The 22,255-nt window shown below is 40.7% G+C and overlaps 2 protein-coding genes across 5 annotated transcripts in view; one reads left to right on the top strand and one right to left on the bottom strand.

Moving 5' to 3' along the window:
• Window positions 1–192, top strand: part of CENPP (centromere protein P) — a 157,957-nt gene extending 157,765 nt beyond the window's left edge. Inside the window, exon 10 of the mRNA XM_068419910.1 lies at window positions 37–192. The gene's annotated coding sequence lies outside the window, so the exon portion shown is untranslated. The remainder of the gene's footprint in view (window positions 1–36) is intronic.
• IPPK (inositol-pentakisphosphate 2-kinase) overlaps window positions 1–22,255 on the bottom strand; it is a 59,171-nt gene that overhangs the window by 7,319 nt on the left and 29,597 nt on the right. For all 4 annotated transcript variants that reach the window (XM_068419903.1, XM_068419902.1, XM_068419900.1 and 1 more), the window contains 8 exons: window positions 12,699–12,746; window positions 7,201–7,296; window positions 6,332–6,398; window positions 3,622–3,743; window positions 3,098–3,187; window positions 2,229–2,287; window positions 1,724–1,796; window positions 455–734 (listed from right to left, as the gene is read on the bottom strand). In XM_068419903.1, coding sequence (XP_068276004.1) covers window positions 455–734; window positions 1,724–1,796; window positions 2,229–2,287; window positions 3,098–3,187; window positions 3,622–3,743; window positions 6,332–6,398; window positions 7,201–7,239 — 730 coding nt within the window. In that variant the 5' untranslated portion in view covers window positions 7,240–7,296; window positions 12,699–12,746. The remainder of the gene's footprint in view (window positions 1–454; window positions 735–1,723; window positions 1,797–2,228; window positions 2,288–3,097; window positions 3,188–3,621; window positions 3,744–6,331; window positions 6,399–7,200; window positions 7,297–12,698; window positions 12,747–22,255) is intronic.

Raw genomic sequence — 22,255 nt, 5'->3', positions numbered from 1 at the left:
TTTCCCCTCCAGTATTCATACCTTTCTCTTTACCAGGAGCAGAGTAGCAGAAGAAAAGAAAATGAGAGGAGGAGCAGGGAAAGGCAAGAAGCAGGTGTCACATAACAAACCAACAAAGCAGCCAGACTTCATCACATCCAACATAAAAATTCCCCACTCATTTCAAATAGCCAGGATGGTTATCAGCTCAAACTGGTATTTTCTTCCATTTTTCCTCTACCACCTTCTGAATTTATTTTTAGCCCTGTCATTAGGTACAGTGCTAAAAGTACTCACTACAAGGTCATATTAAAAACAATTATCTAAGTTCTGCAGCTTAGAACTCATTTTTTAAACGTCACTAAAACTCCACTGTTTTCGTTCTCGCCTTGGTATTAAACAGCAAACGAGAGGCAAAGATCTGCATCATTACATGGTAACAATTATTGACAGCGCTCAAGAAATTATTTCTTACCATTTCTTACTAGCTCCTTATTAAAAGCACTTGCTTCACAGTAGCTTCTTCCTTGTGAAACGGGAACTGTCTTCATATCACCTGCCCTGCAGGCGTCAGTACTACTTAGTAGCGTCATAGTGATAACGTGGATCAGTTCTTTAACAATTGTCCTTGTACAGTGCGGCCCACTGACCAGCCCGTTGGAAGGGAAAAAGAAAGGTTTTAAGTGACGAGCAAGTTCGTTCCAGTCAGAAACAGAGTCCTGGTCATCTTTACAGCCATAAATTAGTTCCCCATTCTGCAAATGGGAAAAAAAAAAAAAAAAAATTTAAGCACTTAATGAAATCCAGTTATTCATATTTAGTTAATCAAAGCATCAGATTTAAAGAGACACAGCACAGGGAAGTGTTATTAGTTTAGCACTCTGCATACAAACCCGCACATTCCCAATCTCTTACAAATTTGCCCTCGACTTTAATCAGATACCACAGGTAACAACCTTTGAATTAGGACCAAAAAGCCCATTTAAACCAAGTGCTGCTCTCCCAACTTAATCAACTCTAAGTAATCAGAGCAATAAAAGTGAATTGATACTTGGCACATTTCCCTATCGCTTCTTTCTGAATAATGTCAACAGTGAGAAAGCACCATGTGAAACGACCTTCTTTGAAAAGTCAAGTTGGAAAACGGAGGGCTATAAAAGGGGCAGGAAAGGTGTGACAGTGACCTGTACTAACAGAAAAAGTAGGACAGTTCATACAAGTTCAAGTAATTCAAATAGTTGGTTTAATACTGAAAATAAATTGCAAAGAATCATATTTCCTAGAATTAATCTGAAAATGTGCACAAGCCACCAGTTACTGCTTTATATTTTTCCGACATTAATGCCATAGAAGATGGAACTTTTTCCTTCCTCAGCGAGGCATGCTGTGCACTTGGCTTGTGTGAGTGCTCTAACAATACTTTAAAAAAATAGTTGCAGCAAAGTTCTTTATCTTCTTCCTCCTGAAGAAGCACATAAAGCTTTAAAACTGGTCATCTTTAAAAGTCCTTTTGTATTAGTTGTTCCTTGGTGATTCTTTCAGACTAATTAGTTCTGGGAAATTATTACTGACCTGTCCTAACTTGAAATCTAACTAAGAATTTTCCCATTTTCTTTTGGTGGGGTCCAACAGTGATTGTGCTGATGAGGCAGGTTTGCATTAGGGTCTGGGCTGTTCAGGTGCTAAAGTCAAATGGTTTAAAAGCCAAGGCAAAAAAAGCAAGCAGAGAGATTGGATTGTTTACCTTAAATATTTTCAAGTTGTTCTGTGCCTCCTGTAATAAGCTCTTCAAAGCAAAGTGCATTCTCTGTTTATTTCTAGGGGGGGAAAAAAATAAAGCCAAGAATGTTTTATCACAGCCTTTAGAAGTTTACACCCGTGCCTGGAGGGCTCTATGGAAGCAGAATTGGGCACCTGAAGTGCACGCACCCCTTAAGCTGTTACTCCTGCTGAAGTCACTGCAAAGGCAAAGGGACTATTCGCAATTAGAACTTCAAATCTGAGTAAACTAAACAGCTCTTAGGTTTAGTGTTATGTAGTAAAAGGCACTGGCACATTCATAAGCAACTCTGATTCCTGAAATAGGTGTAAAAAGGTATATAGCACCAGAAATACCCACTGTAAGAGTCAGGCAAGCAGGCGTCGATCATCCTTAATACTACAGTGAAAGTCAAAGTAATCTGAGAAAGAAATCTGTTAACACAGATTCTTTTGGCAAACACATAGACTCAAGTCACACACTTCCTTACCCTGAGAAGAGATCCAACGGGCAGTATTTACTTGGTCGCTTCCACTTCCCATTCGCTACCTGTTGAAAACCCACAGCACTGCTGTTAATCACCTTCTGGAATAACTGTTCTCCCTTAGTTTAGTAGTCAGGTGTGTGGCACTAACATCCTGTCTGCACAAGTCCTATGACACATAAACCCCTTTGAACGTACAATTCATGACTATTAGGGGTCTTCCTCATCGTATTTAGCTCAAGTCACTCAAACTGCATTCACAAATGGAAAGCATGGAGAAAGGTCACATCACAGAATCACAGACCGGTTGGGGTTGGAAGGGACCTCTGGAGATCATCTAGTCCATCCCCCTGCCAAAGGAGGTTCATCCAGAGCAGGTTGCACAGGATCACGTCCAGGCAGGTTTTGAATATCTCCAGGGAAGGAGACTCCACAGCCTCTCTGGGCAGCCTATTCCAGTGCTCTGTCACCCTCAAGTAAAGAAGTTTTTCCTCATATTTCCTCACAATAAATTACAGTAAGGCACAGTTACATGATCCCAGACACATAATGGACCATTAGTCAAATGAATTCCGTGTGTGTGACACACTGTTACAAGTTATGGAATGCCACGGTGCATTCGGTGAGCTGTACTTGAAAGGAAACGTGACACTGGAGTTTACTCAATCAACAGCGTCAATAGTCCTCCAAGACTAATATTGGACTTGTTTGCTTCCAGCTTCCCACAGAACTTGTTCCATCTCTCGCTAAACACATTCACACCCAGCACTCAGGCGTGTATCCACCTGCTATCTTTAGGCATATCAGCGATTTAATAGCAAATACAGCACAGTACACTCAAAGGAAAGCAGGATGACTATAAAAAAAACAATTACCTTTAGATGCTGATGCATACAGTAACGACACACCTTGTGCTTTATCTCCTGTGAAACATGGCTGGAAAAAGGAATGAAGCCACATTTTGGCTAAAACAAACAAAAAAAAGATTATAAATATAAATGTATTTCTTTATCTAAATATAAGGGCACATGATATGCAAATCTTTCCAGGTAAAGGAAACTAAAAAAAAAAAACCAAACAAACCAACCAGCCAACATCCAACACTTAAAAGCTTAATGTATGTCACTGTATGTTATTCCCAATTATTTTAGAGTCCTCACTTAAGAAATAAGGACACACAAAACTGCTGTGGCCTACAAAAAAGCCTGGTAATATCTGGGAACTTCCCAAGCCTGGAGAGATCAGGAATTGGAGAAGGCATATTTCACCCTATGGGTCACAGCAAAAGCAGCGAGCTCTGCCTTACCCCACTGCTGCGTTCCTTTGAAACCGCTCTGGTCAGTACGGGCTTAAAAAATGCAAACCAACCCCCCCAGCAGGATCTTCTCCCATTCAGTACCTTAATCTCTATGCAGAGGATTGGACGGTGTTCCACAAAGCGATAGGTCTGCAGCCTGGTAAGGTTAGGAAGGCACATTGCATAACCACTAAGAGTGTCCATATCTTTATCACAGCGAGACTCTGGGGAAAACAAACCAAAAAAAGACAATTACATAAACAAGAAAATCAGATGTGTGGCTGTGTATTTGACTCTGCAGTTATCTTGTTCACCAGGTGGGGGCTGGGAGCAAACTCAGGAAGACATGACACAGTTCAGCAGGCGTTAGCCAATTAGGCACCTGCATAGATTTGCCCTCCCCATTATCAACAGCAGTTTTCTGTTTCCTCAAAACCCTCAGAGGCATAAAGAGTGCCTCTGAGACACCTTTAACGGCTGGTTTCCAGCTCATCCCAAGAAAGGGATCAGTGAGAGGCCTGAAACAGCAAAGGAGTGCATTCAATTGGCTGACAACAGGTAAAGGGACTTATTGCTGTATCCCAAGATGTGATGTCATGTTTGCTTATTAAAACTGCATGAACTACCATCCCTCAGTCCAGTCAAGAGGAACCTGTGAAAACTGGCAGGAATATCCTGAACTGTTCAGAAGTTCAGGAGAAAGTGTAAATCTAAACAGACCGTGCAAGCAGCTTTGCTCAGCTCCCTAGTCTGTACGTAGTCTCCTCCTAGCCATTCCAGTGCTTACATCAAACTGGTAAACAGGTGAAAAGGAACACAGAAGGAGCAAAAGCTGCCTTCCCCTCCTCACAAGCTCACAACTTAGAACAAGAATTTCCTCTGCTAAGACCACCCCATTTTAAAAGGAGCATTTTTTAATATAGTCCAATCCTGAAAAGAAATGAAGTAACCCTAGTCTGAAACTATTTTGCTAAGAGGCAGTATGTAGGTAAATCCTTTACGTAACTTCCCTCCATGCGCATCCTTTGGGACAGAGGAAGGTCTGCAAGATTTCAGTTCCAATTTAAGAACATACACTTCTAGATTTTCAGATATCTGTGTTACTGAAGAGACATACAGAACACGTGTTCTGTTAAAGTTTTCATCGCTAAGAAAAATGGCCATTCTGAAAAATATATTGCAAATTAAAACAAATCTCAGAAACAGAAGCCTCATTAGGCATCACCCTGCAATTACATGCTGTACTTCACTAGGATGAGCAAGACAAAACCTTCTTTCTCCAACAAAATGCTGGGGTTTGTTTTCTTTTTCTAAACTCAAACAAAAGCACATCCATCTTCAGCTGAAAGCTGCTTGCCAAATCAGACAGACACAGAAATCTGAAGATTAGAGAAGTTCCTTCGTAAGTTAGGCTTATGTGAAAGGTAATAATTCTTCCCTCAAGGTTTAAAAATAAATCCTCTTAAAAATGAACAGTGAGATTTGCTGTTGTAAAGCAAGAAATACCACTTCGACAGCTCCTCACATCTGCATTTCTTCCACTAAAGAAATCCCCAGGAGCTGCAGACACACAAAATTTAACTTTAAGAAATAAAACTAAATTCTATCATTCACTTCTACCAGAGTATCATCAGGTTTGTAACTTTTATTAGACACTATTTACTTTCCTTGCTGGTTTCTGGCACTGTGAAACTTTCTCAAAAAGGTGAGGACAAGTCAGCCATAGCGAGTGTCCTGTACTCACTGTATGGAAATTAATCCCATTTTTTCCTGGATCAGAGGCATCAAAGTACTGGCTACAGTACTTGATTTAATACAACATTTTTCTTCAAGGAACTTTGCTAATGCAGGAGTTTCTGGCCATTCTCAAGAACATTTGAGAACATAAGATGAAGACACCATGAGGGACATCATCTCTTTGCCCACTTTAGGGTTTACACCTCACTGTACTTTTAGCCATGTATGGAACAACGCACCCAAGTGTTGCTGACTAAGAACGATGACGTCAAATTCCGTAGCACTTCACACTGAATACGTCAGAGATTGCCAACCTTCAAGGCTTGCAGCATGTTCCAAGAGATTTCACAAGGTCAAGGCGCCCTTATCTCGTACACGTCCCCTTTAATCCCCACCCATCCAAGGGGACAAGAAAAGCGTACTTGCACTTCACCGCTGAACAGGGATCCTGGAGCACCACGGAAGAGTTGGGAGAAATCAGGCACAGCCCCATATCCCAGAGATGCTCATTAAACTTTACAGGCAGCACAGCCTGTAACACTGCAACCCCTTCCAATGAGACAGGTATCAGGAAAAGAGATGTGAGAAGCTGGAATGTGAAGCTGCACACTGCCTGAGTGCTGGGACTCGTAAGATGCAAGGTGCTTCGCCTTGAGTGAAACACTAACATTGAAAACAAGACAATTTAGTGTGGAGTCTCTGAAACTATCTTCCTTCCAAAGCTCTCTGCACAGTCCAGGAGAAGAACTGATGGAATCAAAACAATTAGTTCAGGACACATCCTCCACCTCCCTCACTGACCTTTGTAAAGGACGTCACAGCAAGGTGAAAGCTTGTTCGAGATTTAACACAGGCCTACAGAGGATCCCTTTCCCCAATTTGATGAAACTAGTATCAGATGCAACTTTTAATTCTAGAACACACCCATTTTTTCACATTTTCAACTTGTCATTGTCTAAATATTAAAAAAAGTTTCCTCACATTCTGAGGTATGATGCTTTTTTACTTTATAATAAAGCAAAATGCTTTACAGTTTGAGGACGGGCCCCTTTTTTATGCTATCCCTGGCACTTACCTGGCCTCTCTGGCTGAATTTTTAAACACAGCTGTCTTACGAAGTCTAGAGGCAGTTGAATAATTTCCTATTAAAAAAAAAAGAAAACGTATTTCAGTATAAAAATTAATATCCAGTTTGGGGGTCTTAAAACAGAGTACCAAAGTTCAGTGGATGTTACAACAGTACACTAAGCTATACAGTCAGCAGCTTCTCCCTCTGATGAAGCATCTATATGAAGACCTGCACCTGCAGTCACATGCAATACGTGCTCCACTATGAAAACCAAGAATGAATTTAAATAAATGCATGAGAAGGGGCATTTTCAGTTAAAGTTTAACGTGCATGAAGAAACCTGCATCATTTTGCCCTTTTCACAAATGAGAGTCCCATTTCATCCTATCCCATCTCACATCCCACCCTTCCAAGGCAGAACTGTGTAACTCAGGTTCCAGGAGAAGGTGTAACTTTTCCACTCAGATACCTGATGGTCAGTTAACTAGATCTGGCCACCCTGAAGAACAGAGTGGTAAGGAAAAAGGTTACCTCTGACTGCACAGAAACCTAGACAGTTCACATGAACCAGATTTCTCCCCTTGTTTTACATTTAGTCTAAAAAATCTCTCTCACACACCTCTCACCTTATGCAGGACAACGAAACGACCACTCTTCTCATTAGTAGCTTCAAATAGCTCAAACCACAGAGTACAATCCCATCACCTCCTCAGCACAGAGCAGGATCTTTGGTCTGATCCAACTGCTTCTGTTTGTAGCTTGCTCGAGAATATCTGCAAACCCTGTTAATTCCTTTTACTGGCATTCAGTGTTCCCCAAAACACTTCAGTGTTTACAGTGCATAAACCATTTATTTTAAGAATAAAAACACTTACCCCATGGTGAACGTAGTTCTCTCCAAAGAACTGCTTCATGACATGTTTTCCAAAGTCTACAATGTTTTGCAGATGGTGTAGTATTTCCTCTGAGGTCTGGAAGACAGAAACATGGTAATTTAACTACGAAATAATGATAAACAACACTCAAGAATACATACACATACTAGTCAATGATTTAGCAAAGTAGCTTAATTGCTCCACTGAGTTTGGTAGGTCAGTGCACACTGAAATTGTACAGACACATGGAACGTGTGCTACATTTGTTTCCCTACTGCTATCGGGGAGGCTGAGATAACCAGGGAAACAGTCAGAAGAGATGATTCATCTTCTTGAGTTTCAGGGGAAAAAGGACAGAGAAAATGAAAAAGGTGGAAGAGGGGGAGATTACTCAAGGTCTACTCTGTCTTTGACCATTATTCTTAAAACAGCTCAAAGAACTGTAAAAGTCAAACCGAGATGCACAGCATGCCTGCTTACCAACAGGTGATGTGCAGGAGAGGCTCCACGTGTTAGAAAATACTTCACCTGGAGATTTGGAAGAGAATGGCCACAGAGATTGAGCCACACAACAAACCTCTGCATCAACACTTGTCGAATCCTGCCCCAGACAATGAAAAATCTTACTATCATGACATCTTCCTTTAATTTTATCTTAGGTGTCTATAAGGAAATACAAAAGTTCTTCTACAAGACAAAAATGCTAAGCTAGATAGAAACGGAGCTGAGTGAGTACTGGAAGCAGGACAGTGACATTAGCGCCGTCTGTGACAGACTTCTGCTCATCACAGAGGTAGCAGAGAAGCTTTACAACGTTATCCCACTCCCAGCGCTCCGGCATACGCTGGTTCTCTGCACAGTATTTATTGTTAGATAGACAATCTCCGAGCTCCTGCATCCCTCTGTAACACAAAGCTTTTCTGGGAAAACTCTACTTTGCCTACCACTGCACACTGTAAAGCACCAAACCATAGAGATTTACTCTTGCGATTAAGTAACAGTGGAGGAAGAGAAAGTGCAACACTCACGTCCAAGTCAGAAAATCAGAGAGGAAAAACAACACGAGCAGGAGAAAAAAAAAATAAACAGCAAAGTAAGAAAAATGCTAGGAGGACAACAGTGCCATAATGAGAAAGCCTAGAGAAAGGAGGAAAGACCACACCCAACACAAATCAAAAATCTTCATAGGTAAAAGGAGACTGTCACTAACCAGGCAATCTTTGTGGTTTATAATACCATCCTAACAGGTAGAATTTTTTTTCCACCCAGAAGGGTTTGTTACCTAACAAACTTACACAAGTTGTGTAGGACTAAGAAAGATTAGTTTGTGACTGTAACACAGGTCTGCTAAGACTGCAAACCAGGTTTAATACTCTTCCTCTAGCAGGATTCATTTTCCAGACCGAAGCAGCAATACACAATACTGCAACACGCAACGCTGCCAGTAACACACAATACTACACACTCCCTTCGGCAACAGACAGTACCACACGCTGTGCCTTCAGCATGCAGAGCACTAACCAAAACACCCCGTCCTCTGGAGCAGGCAGGAAAAGTACAATTTTTCCGAAGCACTTACACAGCATTTCCATCACTCTCTAAAGGCCGCGACAGCGCTTATTCTTTAAAAAGCCTGGCACATGGTATGTGGAGTTGTTTCTCAGAACGGCTCTCCCTGAATCCTTTCAAGAGAGCCAAAATAAGCTTTGAGTCTCTTCACTACAGGCAATCTTCCACTGCTTGAGTCTTAGAACAAAACACACACTATGATGCCTGAATAACTTTCTCAATTGCAGTCATCTGGTCTGAAGAAGTGTATTTAAGAAGAAATAATTAATAGGCAACAAGATGGGCGAGCAGGCCACCCACACGGGTGCGCAGAAGGGTATTTTACAGCAGTGTTGCTCAATCTGTGCTTCCCAGGAAGGCCGGTGCTGCCATCACTAGTGCTGAACACACCAAGATCCGTCAGAGGGGACTGCTGGCAGCCCACGCTCCTCCACTCCTCCGAACCAGAAGGCAGAGGAGACTGCTGCTGGGGAAATCCCTGCTCCCCACCCCGCTGCTCTCACCCTGGGCGGCCTGCAAACACACTGCATCCGTCCTCCCTTATGTTTCATTTGTTCCAGCCTGGGGAAGAAGCTGCTTTGCAGAGAGGAACACCCCCCCCCCCCCCCAGCAATTTAAAACATCAATAGTTGTTACAGCAAGTGTCTTCCTCACCTGATGAAGTGGGAAACTGCAATTCTGAGCACGTACTATAGCCAAAACTTCAATTTATACCCAGATTCCTGCCCTTTTAATGACAACATAACTCTTTCTTTAACTTACACAAAGTTAATGGTGAGAAGGAGTCTCCTACAGTAACAGGAATCTCAGCTAATTCCCACTTACAGATTATTCTGATCTGGTTTGCTGATGTGCACAGTACCCACATTTTTGGTTTTGTTTTTTTTTTCCTCATTGGTTGTATTTTTTTTTAACATATATATGTATATACACACACAAATTGGGAAATAAGCATTTCAGAAAATCAGGACATTCACGGCTACTACTACTACAAGGAAAGACTCACCAGTTAAAAAGATCAATACAACTTTAAAATTACAAATCAAGCTTATGACACCTGCTCTCCTCCTTCTAAGAGCAAGTATATTTGACGTGCCAACTAACAGGCTACTGGAGCATCACCTCCCCACATGAAAATACACTAACAAAAAGCTTTTGAAGGACCCATCATTACTGCCAGCTCGTTTAGCAAAACACTAAAACTCATCAAATAGGTTCTAGACAATAAAAAGGAAAAAAAATCATTCATGCAGAAGATTCCTATACTAAAATTAGCAGTATGCAATTAAAATCATTCCACAAGTCCTGACACTTGACTTTCTACTCAAGAAATGCAAGCCCCAGTTACATTATTGATTATGAGTAATTTTCATTACAACACTGATTTGTAACAATAAGACAATCTGCAGTAACCACCTTGTTTAACTACTACATTATCTAGTCCCAAATTCAAAACCAAACAGTATAAATACAAAGCAGTGTCCAGACTCCTCTACCTTTTTCAAAGGAGTTAAGCAGAAGAGACAGATGCATTTGTCCACATCTGAATTTCAGAATGTGTCTTACTAGAAAATATTTTGCTTCAACTGCTTCTTTCAGAGAGTTGTTTACATTGGATGAGCTACACTGTCATGCACAGATATGTAACACTTTATATCCTAACTCATCTTGCACTAGTCAGGAATACAGATTACATGTCCAAGTTTGTCCCAAAACTCTGATTCTCCAGGACTTGTTTACACATCTGAAGACAAAATATTTAGTCTTCTGTTCTGCTCCAAGAAAAACTGTTCCTTTTTTAAAAAAAAATCAATCACCAGAGTAATTAAATATATTCAAATTACATAATCTTCTATTTAGAGAGCAAAGCCAAAGGGAACTGTGTATCACAGAGTCCACACAATCACAATACAATGGAAATGCACAACGCTGGAGCTGGCCACAAGGCAGCTCTCCTCAAAACGTAGCTCTCCTCTGCTCTGGTAGGGTGCCTTTACCAATCCGGAGCGTGCACTCGGACACTGTTCACAAGGCTTTCGGAGGTACACGCCGTCACTACGTGCATCCACAAATAGCCTTTTGCTGTTACAATAGTAAGAAGAGAAGTGTGTCGTCTGGAGCAACTCGGAATGGAAGCTTTGCTAAGAGCTTCTAAAAACCAAACTCCTGGTGTTTCATCAGCAACAGCCCACGGGAACACCTGCTGTGATCTACTTCTGCGCTTGGTCGGATTCTGAGCAATTTTACTGATCTGATTATGCAGGGAAACATTCAAGAACCTGAGCAGCGTTCAAATACTAACAGAACACCACCCTCAGGAGATTTTTGCCTTGTGTTTCACTATCCCAATCCAAAAAACCATATCCATGCCAAAGCAGTCCACAGAAGTATTATCACCTTCAACACCGTGGTGGGTAACTGTGACAGGCCACTTCCTGGCTTCCTTTGTGACTTCATCATACTATATCATTTTTTTAAAAACAATTACTATGCAACAACCTCTTTGGACTTAAAAAAAAAAAAAAAAAAGGAAAAAACAAAGCTGGTACTCACGTGTTTTGTGTTCTTAAATAAATGGCAACAGACTGATTTTTTTTTACTTAAATTTGCGGTCTAATTCTCCCCTGCTGTATTAAAAATTGAGATAGGCATTGTTTTCCTTTCCTCCCATCCACTGGCTTCTTCCCTGTTCTCATAAAAACTCTAAATGTTATTATCTTGGACTACTACAGAAGCACAGGATACATTTTTGAAATCCTGCCACGATAAGCAGATCAAAAACTTACTTGAATCACACTTTAGTTTTACCAGACTTTTTTTTTCAAGTAAAATAGTAGCACAAAGGCCATCAAATAACTCGTATGTACAGTGTGTTCATGGGTTTTACCTTCCTCTGATCTACTTTAGAAACTTCTCCTCTTTTATCCCTTGTTAAACTGGAAGCATTTCACATTCATCTTCCTGATTTAAAGCAAAACACTTTGCATTCATCCTTGTTTCCTTTTTCCTAAAATTAAGCACTCCCCCCAGCTCTCAGTACAGCTATAAGCGTTTTATATTTATTTCTCATCAGAACAGTCTGCCACTGAACCGTGCAACACCGTGGCTCAGAAGCTGCCATAACTCAAGCCATTCCCTCTCTCAGGTAACACACCCTGAAGACTACTCTCAAGGTTGAGGAATTGGCAGAATTTGAACCTCCTGCCTCTCGTGCTCTTTTCTTTTTCCTTGGAGCACTGTGTTGACACTTCACTTTTACCCTCGACCTTTGATTCTGGATCATTTGCTATCCCTGTTAAAGGAAATCTAAGGTAACTTGCTTCAGTTTCTTCTCGAGCAGAAAAACCTTTGGCCACACTCCCAAGAAACTGGTTGACTGTGTCCCGCCATGTTCTTTTTGCAACCAACAGGATGCTAAAACCACTCACTGACAAGGGCTATTCTGTGAATATTTCATATTTTTGTCCAAATTCCACGGCCTTCTAGCTACTGAGTAGGCAGTCAACAGCAGCCCTTTATCATGACGCCAGTCCCGTGCTGTTCCTCTTCTGTCCCACCTAGCAACAGTCACTACAACTGTCATTTCTTCCTCAGCATCACCCCCCTCTCATACACTGATATGCGACACGAACGCTTCCTCCGTTGCCACAGCTATCCTTACAGAAAGCTGTGCCTTCTACCCACTGCAGCCTTACAATCTGTCCCACACAAAGGTCTTGATATCAGCAGTCACATAATCTTAGTTACGTAAGAGGACCTCAAATTTCCTCCTGTTGCCAAAGCTCCTGAAACACAGGCACATTTCAAAACACGCCCTTATTTATTCTTACTCCTATCAGTCACAGCTCTTTCACGGGTTTCCTGTTTCTCCACAGACTGGTTATTAACTTACCTGGGGGCTTTTATCAACAGTACGTGTTGAATCTTACCTTAGTCTGGTTTGGGGGGGACTTCAAAAACCGCAGCACCACACAGCGCTAAAGAAAGATAGGAAAGAATACGGTTTCGTTAGCATTTCAGTACATCATAATTTCTGAACAGCACAATTGTCTGATTCCCTAATCAACCTCATCTGAGGAACGAAGGGAAAAAAAAAAAGGCAACATAGGCATTTTAGATGGTTCTTTGACTCAACTCGAAATCAAATACATCAACGGCTGCTCCCAGGTTTGCCATCACTGTAACAAGGCAGCCACCCTGCACTTCCAGGCACAAAGTGTAACTGAGGAAATACTCCCTTGGCTTATAGCACTGAACGGTCTGAAAATCTGGTAAAACATAGGATCAAACAAACAGAAAAACACCCTACTGGTTTTGCACCAAAGATCTTTGGGGAAAAAAAAATGCAAAACTCACCTAGATACTGTCTGCTTACAATATCAGCACAGCATTACAAAATATCAAGGAGACACTTACAGTTACCAGCAGTAGCTACACAGCTCTACTTATAAACACTAAAACCTGCTACTTCTAAACTTCAAAAAGCAAACAAATAACACGGGGACAAATGCAGCAGGTTTCCAAATATTTTACCTTGAAAGAAATCACTAAGTTTTGTCATTTTCACAATTTGTATCAAACTTTGTAACAATTCAAAAACTTTCATATTTACAAAGTACACAAATTCCAAAAACATCCTCAGCCTTTATTTTCAAAAGTTCCCATAAAAATGTCGTGTAGATGTCGTAAGTAAATTAGGCCTTTCTCCTTAAGCCTATTAAGAGAGTGTCTTCCATCCCAGAAGTCACCTGAAGTATCTTTCTCTCAATAAAATCTTGCTGAAATTAACCACTACACTTGGTAAATAGACTTGTTATATTGAAATCAAATTCTGACATTAAGGAACCTGCAGCCTTACTAGGCGAGGCAACACACAGCCCTGCCTCAGATTAGTCAGTCTAACTCTGTGATCCTCAAGATATTCACTCCCACTGATGTACTTCAGCCTGGTCAGATAAGATGTGGATAAAACCAGCTGGGCACCAGAGCAGGTAGAGGCGAACAGCTGTTTTCTGGAGCTACCTCTTAGTGTCTCCATTTGGATCTTTCCCAGACACACCACAAAGCATCACATTCTATTTAAAGCACTACCAAGAAAGCACTAACACTCAGATTCCCCGACAAAGGTAATGCAGACAAAATGTCATAATTACACTTCAGGTTTATGCACTCTAAACTTTTTCCCTACCAAATGACTTGCCATTAAAAAAACCTCCCATAGCACGACAGCATCAGATACAGTCCTTATTCCAGGGCTGAAAGCTGCCTCCGGACAGTGCTGAGCAGGAGAAAGCTGCAGTTATCTTTAGTTACTAACATGTAGAGAAAGATCAAGAGGAGAAAAGCAAAACAGATGACAATGTGTAATCCAAGATACTAACAAAACAAGATCCGTATTCAGACATGATTAGTGAAACCCAGAACAGCCCCTTCAATATTGAAAAAGTCTCAAGCCAGCATAAATCTCAGTTCACCTACATCTGGGAAACGCTCCCAGGTAAAAGGATACCTCGCTGAATTTTGATTCAGCTTGTCCTGCAAGATCTAAATAGCACGAGTGTTACAACAACGAACTAGACAAACTGAACACTAACTATAATCACCTGGATTTGACAAGATTGCTGGGTAACACTCTCTTTCTCCCATTATGACCTACACACAGATAACAGCTCGCGTCTGCCAAGCCTGTACGCTCTGTGCATGCAGTATGTTATTTTTATAGTGTTTCAACTGTTTGCATCCCCCACTTGAAATACTCATAATCAAGTGGATCAGTGATGGAGTGGTCTGGTCATCACTTCTAATCAATTCAGAAGTGTGATTCTGTTGTATTTCACAGGTAGCGTAGATATTTATCTATTAATCAGTTCCCAGCCAACAAACTTCCAACCACCGTTCTGGAAAATCCAACTGCTCTCACAGGGCTCACTACAGTATTTGTTCGTTACCAAATCATTTCTGAAGAGGCATGCTGGGATAAAATGACCCAAACTATATAAGGCAGAACACCACCACACTGCTTGTCTGAAGATGTCAAAAGGAAACATAACAAAGTTCGAACTACACTTTTCAGTCATAGATGCGCTTCAACCAGTCGGCCTGCGCTGTGCCTCAGTAAGGCTATTAGATGATCGGAGTGAAAATACAAAAACAAACACACTTTTTTTTATTTTTGGGGGGAAAGTTTTCAGCTAGATCCCTCCCTTTGGGCAATTACACAAATACATTGCCCACAGTACAAAGGTTAACCCACCAATGTCAAAGATGTCAACTGCTTTAGAATTATTACCATTGAAAATACTGGCCCACATTTTTCATGCTGCTGCATTACTGATTCACTTGACTGATTCTTTGCTTGGAAATATTGTGGGTGGTTGTTGCCATGAGGTTTTTTGTCAGTTACCTTAAATGCCTTCGATTTTTTTGTATTTATGGAGTGAACATCAAAGATGTAACATGCTTATCTGCATGCAAAAGAATGGCCCAAATCCAGAAGAGAACAGATTTCTTACGAGGTGGTCATTACTCCTCAGCACTTTGAGAATCAGATCAACTAGATCCTAATGCTCCCTAAATTTCGTTCTCTCCATGCACCTCTCTAAACCCTTCCACTGCTTGACACCACTTCCATCGATGCACTATTACCAAAGTGTTTCATTAGTTGGGTAATAGTCCCATACAGCCAAGAAGATGAAAAAAAAGGAGCAAAATCAAGCAGAGAAAAAAAAGAAACTATGCATGGCGGTAGGCAAATGTAACACATGAAAGATGTGAAGCCTCTTAATGTTTCGAAGCAGCAAGACAAGCTAGAAAAATAGTGAAGTCAAAGGAAGAATTCTGTCTGCAATTTTTTTTAAATCCTGCAGCCCTTTCTCTGCAAGTACGTTCAGTATCCAGTTAGTAACAAAAAAAGAAAAAAAAAGAAAAAAAAGCCATCAGAATATCAAACATGACTGCTCTTACCCTCCAAGTAAAGAATTTAAGTGCAACTCTCACATAAGAGCACAGTCGTTTGATAACAGATAACAAACAACATTCCTGCTAGTGTTCAGGACCATACTAGGGCTACAACAAAACTCCAAACAAACGACAGCAATGATAATCGAAACTTGTGTCTCTCCAAACACATTCGCAGTCGCTTGGCTGCCAAGATGATGTGATCAGGAGCCTGTGTGAGCACTATCTCAAGCCACACTGTTTTGAGACTCCAGCCTTAAGCTTATGGTCCCACCATGAAAGACCAACGCTTCTTCAGCACCCTACCATGAAACAATTGCTTGGGTTAAACCATAACTGAAAGTGAATGGTTGCAAACATGGAGACAAGAAGCTGTGGGAGGGGCTGCAAAAATGTACTCAAAGTTGTCACTGGCATGGCAGAAACACACGGATGCCTACACACACACCTCCTGTCCTAATGTATCTTGGGGAAATAGTTTGCTGTTCTTAGTCCCCAAGAAGGTTATCTGCAAGAATTTTTCTTCTCCAAAGCAGTTACTACAGCTATTATTTAATAGTGAAATGCAAAACCAAAGTAATCCTTAGTAGTTAGGCCAAAATATGACTGGCATCAATCCAGGTACTTTGGATTAGACAGCAGCATTATGAAACCGGGATAAAAGCTTACATTTACTTCTTTACAGCTTGATGTTTGATGTTGGCCTTTTATTTTCCCAAAATGTCCTCTAAACATCACTGTCGTGAGATAAAGCTACCACGCAGGCCTCCTGAACTGCAGCGTTTTCACAAGTCAGACACAATTGGGGCAAATCTATAATCTTGCTATTCCCCTTCAGAGAAACCTCGTTTGCATCACTGAGGTTTTTTCAAGTTTCCGCCTGTTGCTACATTATTAACAAAATCTGTGTAAGAGCTGGTGCCGGTGAAAGAAAGAGAAAAATTTGTATAAAACCAAGCTCAAATGCTAGTCAAATGTTCAGAAGCACAGAAAGACGTGTATTTCCCTTCTGCTGTTACCACCTCAGCTCACACGGGTTTGCAGTAAGCTTCTGTATGAAAATATGAAGAATAAACCTGTCCAAACACAAAGCCTGGGAAACATCACTTCAGCTTCTGCTTTTCCAAATAAGCAGGTTCACAACATTTGTTATTACTCTGTTATTATCCTGAACAGCACGCATTAACTGTTTTTGTCTAGAGGCAAAGCGTTACTCTCACATCTCGTTCTGCAACTGCTCCGTACAACTAGAAAAGATTCTTATCGAACTGATTACCAACCTGGGTTCACATATGCAAGATCTACTGGTAGAAACCAAGGCACTTTGGGAAGCAACCTTTCAAGTCCCAAAAGGAAATCCAGCTCCTCTTCCCACACCCCTCATCTCCCTCACTCCACACAGCCTCATAAAGTGATACCCGAAAACTCACCAGTGTTTTTGTAAGCACTACATGCAATCCTACATCACAAAGTTACCTGCCTGCCTACTATACTCTGTTGTCGATACATTTATTTTGAAAAGGCACGTGATATACAAGCAGAACAAGAAAACTCACATTTGTTTTAGAAAGTTGTCCATATAAAAGTCACAAGCTTCCCATTGTAAACATCATGGGGGAAAACACTCTCAAAGACTGGTAACAAATCTTTCCGTACAATTATTAGTATACTATTTGTTGCAACCAATTGCACACACCACCCACAACTACTTACCTAAGGAGATGGAGATATGAAGTCAGTGCCGGAAACGGCTCTTGAATTTCTTTATACAGTAAAAATGGGTTGTTTAATTCATTGTCTTTTGCTGAACCTAAAGAGCTACCAAGAGCTCACCAAAACACAGCTCTAAGTACGTCAAACCTTCTACCACCAATGTAGTTATTCTGCGCAACCTACTTATAGTGGATTCACGGCAGCGTACTGCAATGGCACCTACAAAAAGTGCATTCTATCTAAATTTAAATCAAAGGGCGGGAGAGGGGTTAAATTACATCAAACTGCTATTCAAGCCCTACTTGACTGTAGTGATATGCAAATACTAATTAATGACAGTTTCAATGGTACTAGATATGAACTACAGAACTATTTTGCTGATATTAAGCTATTTCTGCAGTAGCACATTGAAGCTGCTTGCAGTATATGCCAACCAAAATAATTATCCTGACATTTTTTATTCCAAATTTACGTTCCAAAACCCCTTTAATTCCAACCCTAGTTTGAGGGATTTAAACAGAGAACAATGGTTTTCTATTCAGAAAATGCAATTTCTGGGAAGGAAGCAAACAGACAAGGAGGTGTCATCTTTACATCTCGGAAATGACAGCTGCACAGAGGAGAGTTCCTGCTTCCGAGAACTAATAAAACTCAGTAAAAAAATGCCTACCACGCTGCCCAGGCACTGCAATCAAAACTTACCTTTCTGATACTCAACACAAGACATTTTTAAAAGTCTCCTCATCCAGGCTGTCAGCGTGCTGTGCAATGTGGAGGGATGTGGGAGATGGAAACAAACTAAGCACTGGAAAATTTTGAAGATTTTGAATGAAGTACACATAGTAATACTGTATACAAGTCTTGTTTTCCAACCTGATTTTGCTCTGTATAACGTGGATAAGAGCACACAAAACAAAGTGAGGAAAGCTACATTTCCTGCCAGCACAGAGGAAGTTTAGCAACTGCACACACAAAGTGCAAGGAGGCATTCAAAAATCGGAACAATACTCTCTTATTTAGCGTAGGAGTCCCTTAAGAACAATCTTTTTATTTCTTTACATGAATAAAGAATTTCTGGCATAGCACCTGGCTTGACACCATTCAATACCTTAAACCATTATTTAGAAGCAAACACCACCACAATACTTGTTTTCTTTAGCACAGAGCTCACGGCTTGCATCACACTTCAGGTACTCATTCCACCTTTTTTCCTGCTTGCTTATGATCTCGATTCCCATGATAATTAAACACTAACTCAGGTTTCACTTTACAGCTAAGCTTTGCATACGCTTGCAATATGCTGATGGTAGCAATTCCAAGAGAATTTTATGATTGCACTAGCCATGAGTGAGAAGGAAATGTTTGCCCTTCAGCTAAGCCACGTAATCACAGTACCTGAAATGGTATCAAGTGATACACTTACTGGTACTAGGTGTAAACGCATACCAGAGCGAGAACAGAGGGAGTAAACCTATTGATGCCTGGCCCTCAGCACACGTTACAGGAGACAAACAGTCTGGGTAACACGTAGATGTCCCTGACACCCTCGCTGTTAAAAACAAGCAAGAAAACCCCTGGTCCTTAACATTTAACAGCGTATCAAATACCTCATCCATCTGTCAAACAGGTGAGTTAGTCCAACAAGAACATGAAAACACGTACTAAGCTTCCTTCCTTAAACTGCTCTAAACCTCCACCTACCAGCAACATACACTTTCCAGCGTTAGCTGCCTAGTCAGCTGCTGTTCTGTTGGGGAAACAAGGCGTTTCAGGAAAGCATTAATAGGGAGGGGAAGATATAAAAAGTCAAAACAGTAAAAGGGATTAGAATGAAGTAATAAAATGGAGAGTTAGGACAAGTTAACAATTCCAAACATCCTGAACACCTCAGCTGGAAAAAACCTAAGCAAGTATTGGGCAATCAAACGCAGTGTCTCTGTTCCTTCCCGAGCAAAACTAGGAGATCAGAACACGGTTATTGTGTATCTCAGAAATAATACACTGAGGCAAAGAAAACACCCACTGGAGGGGAGGAAAGAACCGAAGGAGTTGATAAAATAAGCTATTAGACTGACCACTCCTATATAGCTTATGGGTCAGCCAAGTTACTTCCACCAAAGCAACCAACCCGCTGCTGCTGCCGACAGAGAAGATACACGTGCAGCACAGAAAAGGCGAAGTGTAGCCTTATGAACTCCACCATCACTGCATCTACCAAACACGTAGACAAAGAAATGCTTTTTAGACAATCACTTGATCTCATCACCTGCAAAAACGAACTCCTCCAAGTTTGAGCTAGCACAGAACCCAAACAGAAAAAAACAAGACCGTTTTCAATCAAGGCTAACTGCCTCCTGAGCTTGTCTGCAAAACTGGGATTCTTTTTACGTTTTCATTGCATACAGCCTTCAGCATTCTCAAAAGTCACTAAAAGAAAAAAAAACAGGCATAAAGCGGAGTTTGAATTTCCAAAGAAAGTCACTGGAGGACAAGTCCGCTCCAATGCTCTACTACTAGCAAAATAAGAAGACACCTCTGAAAAAAAGTATTCTGGGGTGAGGAGAGGAGAGTGGTGGTGTTGCTGCTACAGTTAAAGTATCGCTGTGGTATTACATGAGTACTAGACCGAAGATTCTCAGTGTTTCTGTCTCCCATCTCCTTCTAGACACATACTACGTTTTCACATCTGCATCTACAGAACCTGAGGCACTAAAATGATAAGAATAAGTTTTAATTGCTGCCTTTCTGTTCTTTCTCTTCTCTACGTTCAGCCCTGCTACCCAGTGCCACCTTCCCTCTCACTTTACAGAAGATACTACTAAACTGCACTGCATTCAGAGCATCCTTTCAGTGCAGAAACCTGGTAAAGCCAAGCAAAAAGTAAATTTAAGTACACTTGTGCAATATGGAATTGAAATCCCAATATGGCATTGAAATTCTATATAAATGTTGACTCAAGCTGTTGACTTTCTTTGGGTCAAAAAAAGCTTTGCAGCTAATCCACAGAACTGGAAGTCCTTCCAACTTTTAATTCTTCGTTTGTGGTAAAAGCTTTGTAGATTGTACTCACACAGAGTTAGTCCAATTAGTTATGACATCTACAATCGCAGTTGTACCAGTTTAGGCAAAGAACCAAATTCAAACAAACACAAAACTGCTTTCCCTTTTTTCTGGTGACCATAGATGCATGTTTAAATATCAGTTAACCAAGGTTAACTCAAGGAAATATAGAGTTTCAATACAGGTGCCACAAAGGGCGCTAAATTCCAACTCAAACTGGTGATTGCCTCCTGTTCCTAAAAACTTAATTGTTGTTTACAGCAAGGCACACATCGCTTCCTTTCTTTTCCACTGATGACACACCCTGATTGCATATTTGGCTTTTCAACTGGCTTTTATAGTTGCTTGCTTCAGTAGATTTGGACAGAAGCTCCTCTATTTGCTTACAAAAAATAAATAAAATTTAAAAAAAAAACCAACACACACCACAAAACAATTACAACTAGGAAAGAAGGAACAAAGCAACATATGTTTAGTCATCGATCTGTTGTCTTGTCCTTTCTCTAAGCAGGCAAAGGGTGTGCAGGTGTGGCTTTTGCTAGACAATGTTTAGATATGTGCACCCCCAGAAGAACACAATGCTGGAGAAACCAAGTCAAAGAAATGCCCTACAAACTAGCAAAAAAGCAGAGGAGGTTTTAATGGCCCCTAATCCCCATTAAAGTTTATGCTGGAATCTTGGTCCAGCTCACTCACATTTAAATTTTGCTTCCTACAGAAAATTCTACAGAACCAGATGCAAAACTCCTCCCTCTATTACATCACATAGCTTGCGTGAATCTTTTGGATACATCCAGAGGATGAAATCCATCAGAAATAAGAATTAGCACACGTTTGGAATTTAAATACAAGAATCTCTTCGAGGATACAAAAATGTTCAAGCCTTACCAAAACTATGTCTTTCCCATTAGCCAAAATAAAATTCAATAACTTCAAGTTGCATCTTACCTTTTCTGACAACTTCTTACTGTGAAAGAACCAAGACACCATAACTTGGCCATATTTTAAATCAGAGCAATACGCAGAGGTGGCCATTGTTAATAAGCTATTGTAGTTATACCCGCAAGGAACAGCAACTAGTTTTTCAGTATTTTTCCCCTCCCTGAAGACTCTTTAATCCAAGAACCAGCAGTCTGTTCTGTATTTCCTTGAAATCAAGGCTTTCATAGATGTTAACTCACTATTCCACAGACATTAAGAACAGAAACAAACAGAATACAACTGAACAAAAAACAGAACACAAGTGAACAAAACCCGCTTTATAGTCAGGGATCTGGAATTTCTCAGAATGACTTGGAGATTGGACGTTTTGGGGGCAATACTTTACTTACGCTAATTTCAACAGGACAAAACAGATTCGGCCAACTCCACACAGAAGAACAATGGAAGAAGAAACAGGACTCGCAGGTGTTTGAACTTGTACAAAATGACATCAATAGAAAAAGTGCTTTAAGAAGATTCTTTCAACAAGAGAGCAATTAACGATCATCATCAGTCCCTTTCTGCCAAACAAGACCAGATAGCAAAGCTGCAGCTAGCTAGTCCTTCTGACCACAAGCCTCTCACTCTTTCAGCAAAAACCCCTGTGTCTAAACATACGATCTTGTTAATGGTCGTCTCTCAAAGTAAGTTTATTATGACAAAATTTTCTAATAAGAATAATTTGTCATTATTCAAAAGAAAAACAAACAAATCAACCAACCGCAGGAAAACTATTTCATATTGCAAAAGCACTATGAGGAACAATTATCTAGCC

The sequence above is a fragment of the Nyctibius grandis genome, chromosome 29 (genome assembly GCF_013368605.1).
Source record: "Nyctibius grandis isolate bNycGra1 chromosome 29, bNycGra1.pri, whole genome shotgun sequence".
NCBI lineage: Eukaryota > Metazoa > Chordata > Aves > Nyctibiiformes > Nyctibiidae > Nyctibius > Nyctibius grandis.
This window is presented reverse-complemented; position numbering and strand designations above follow the sequence as displayed.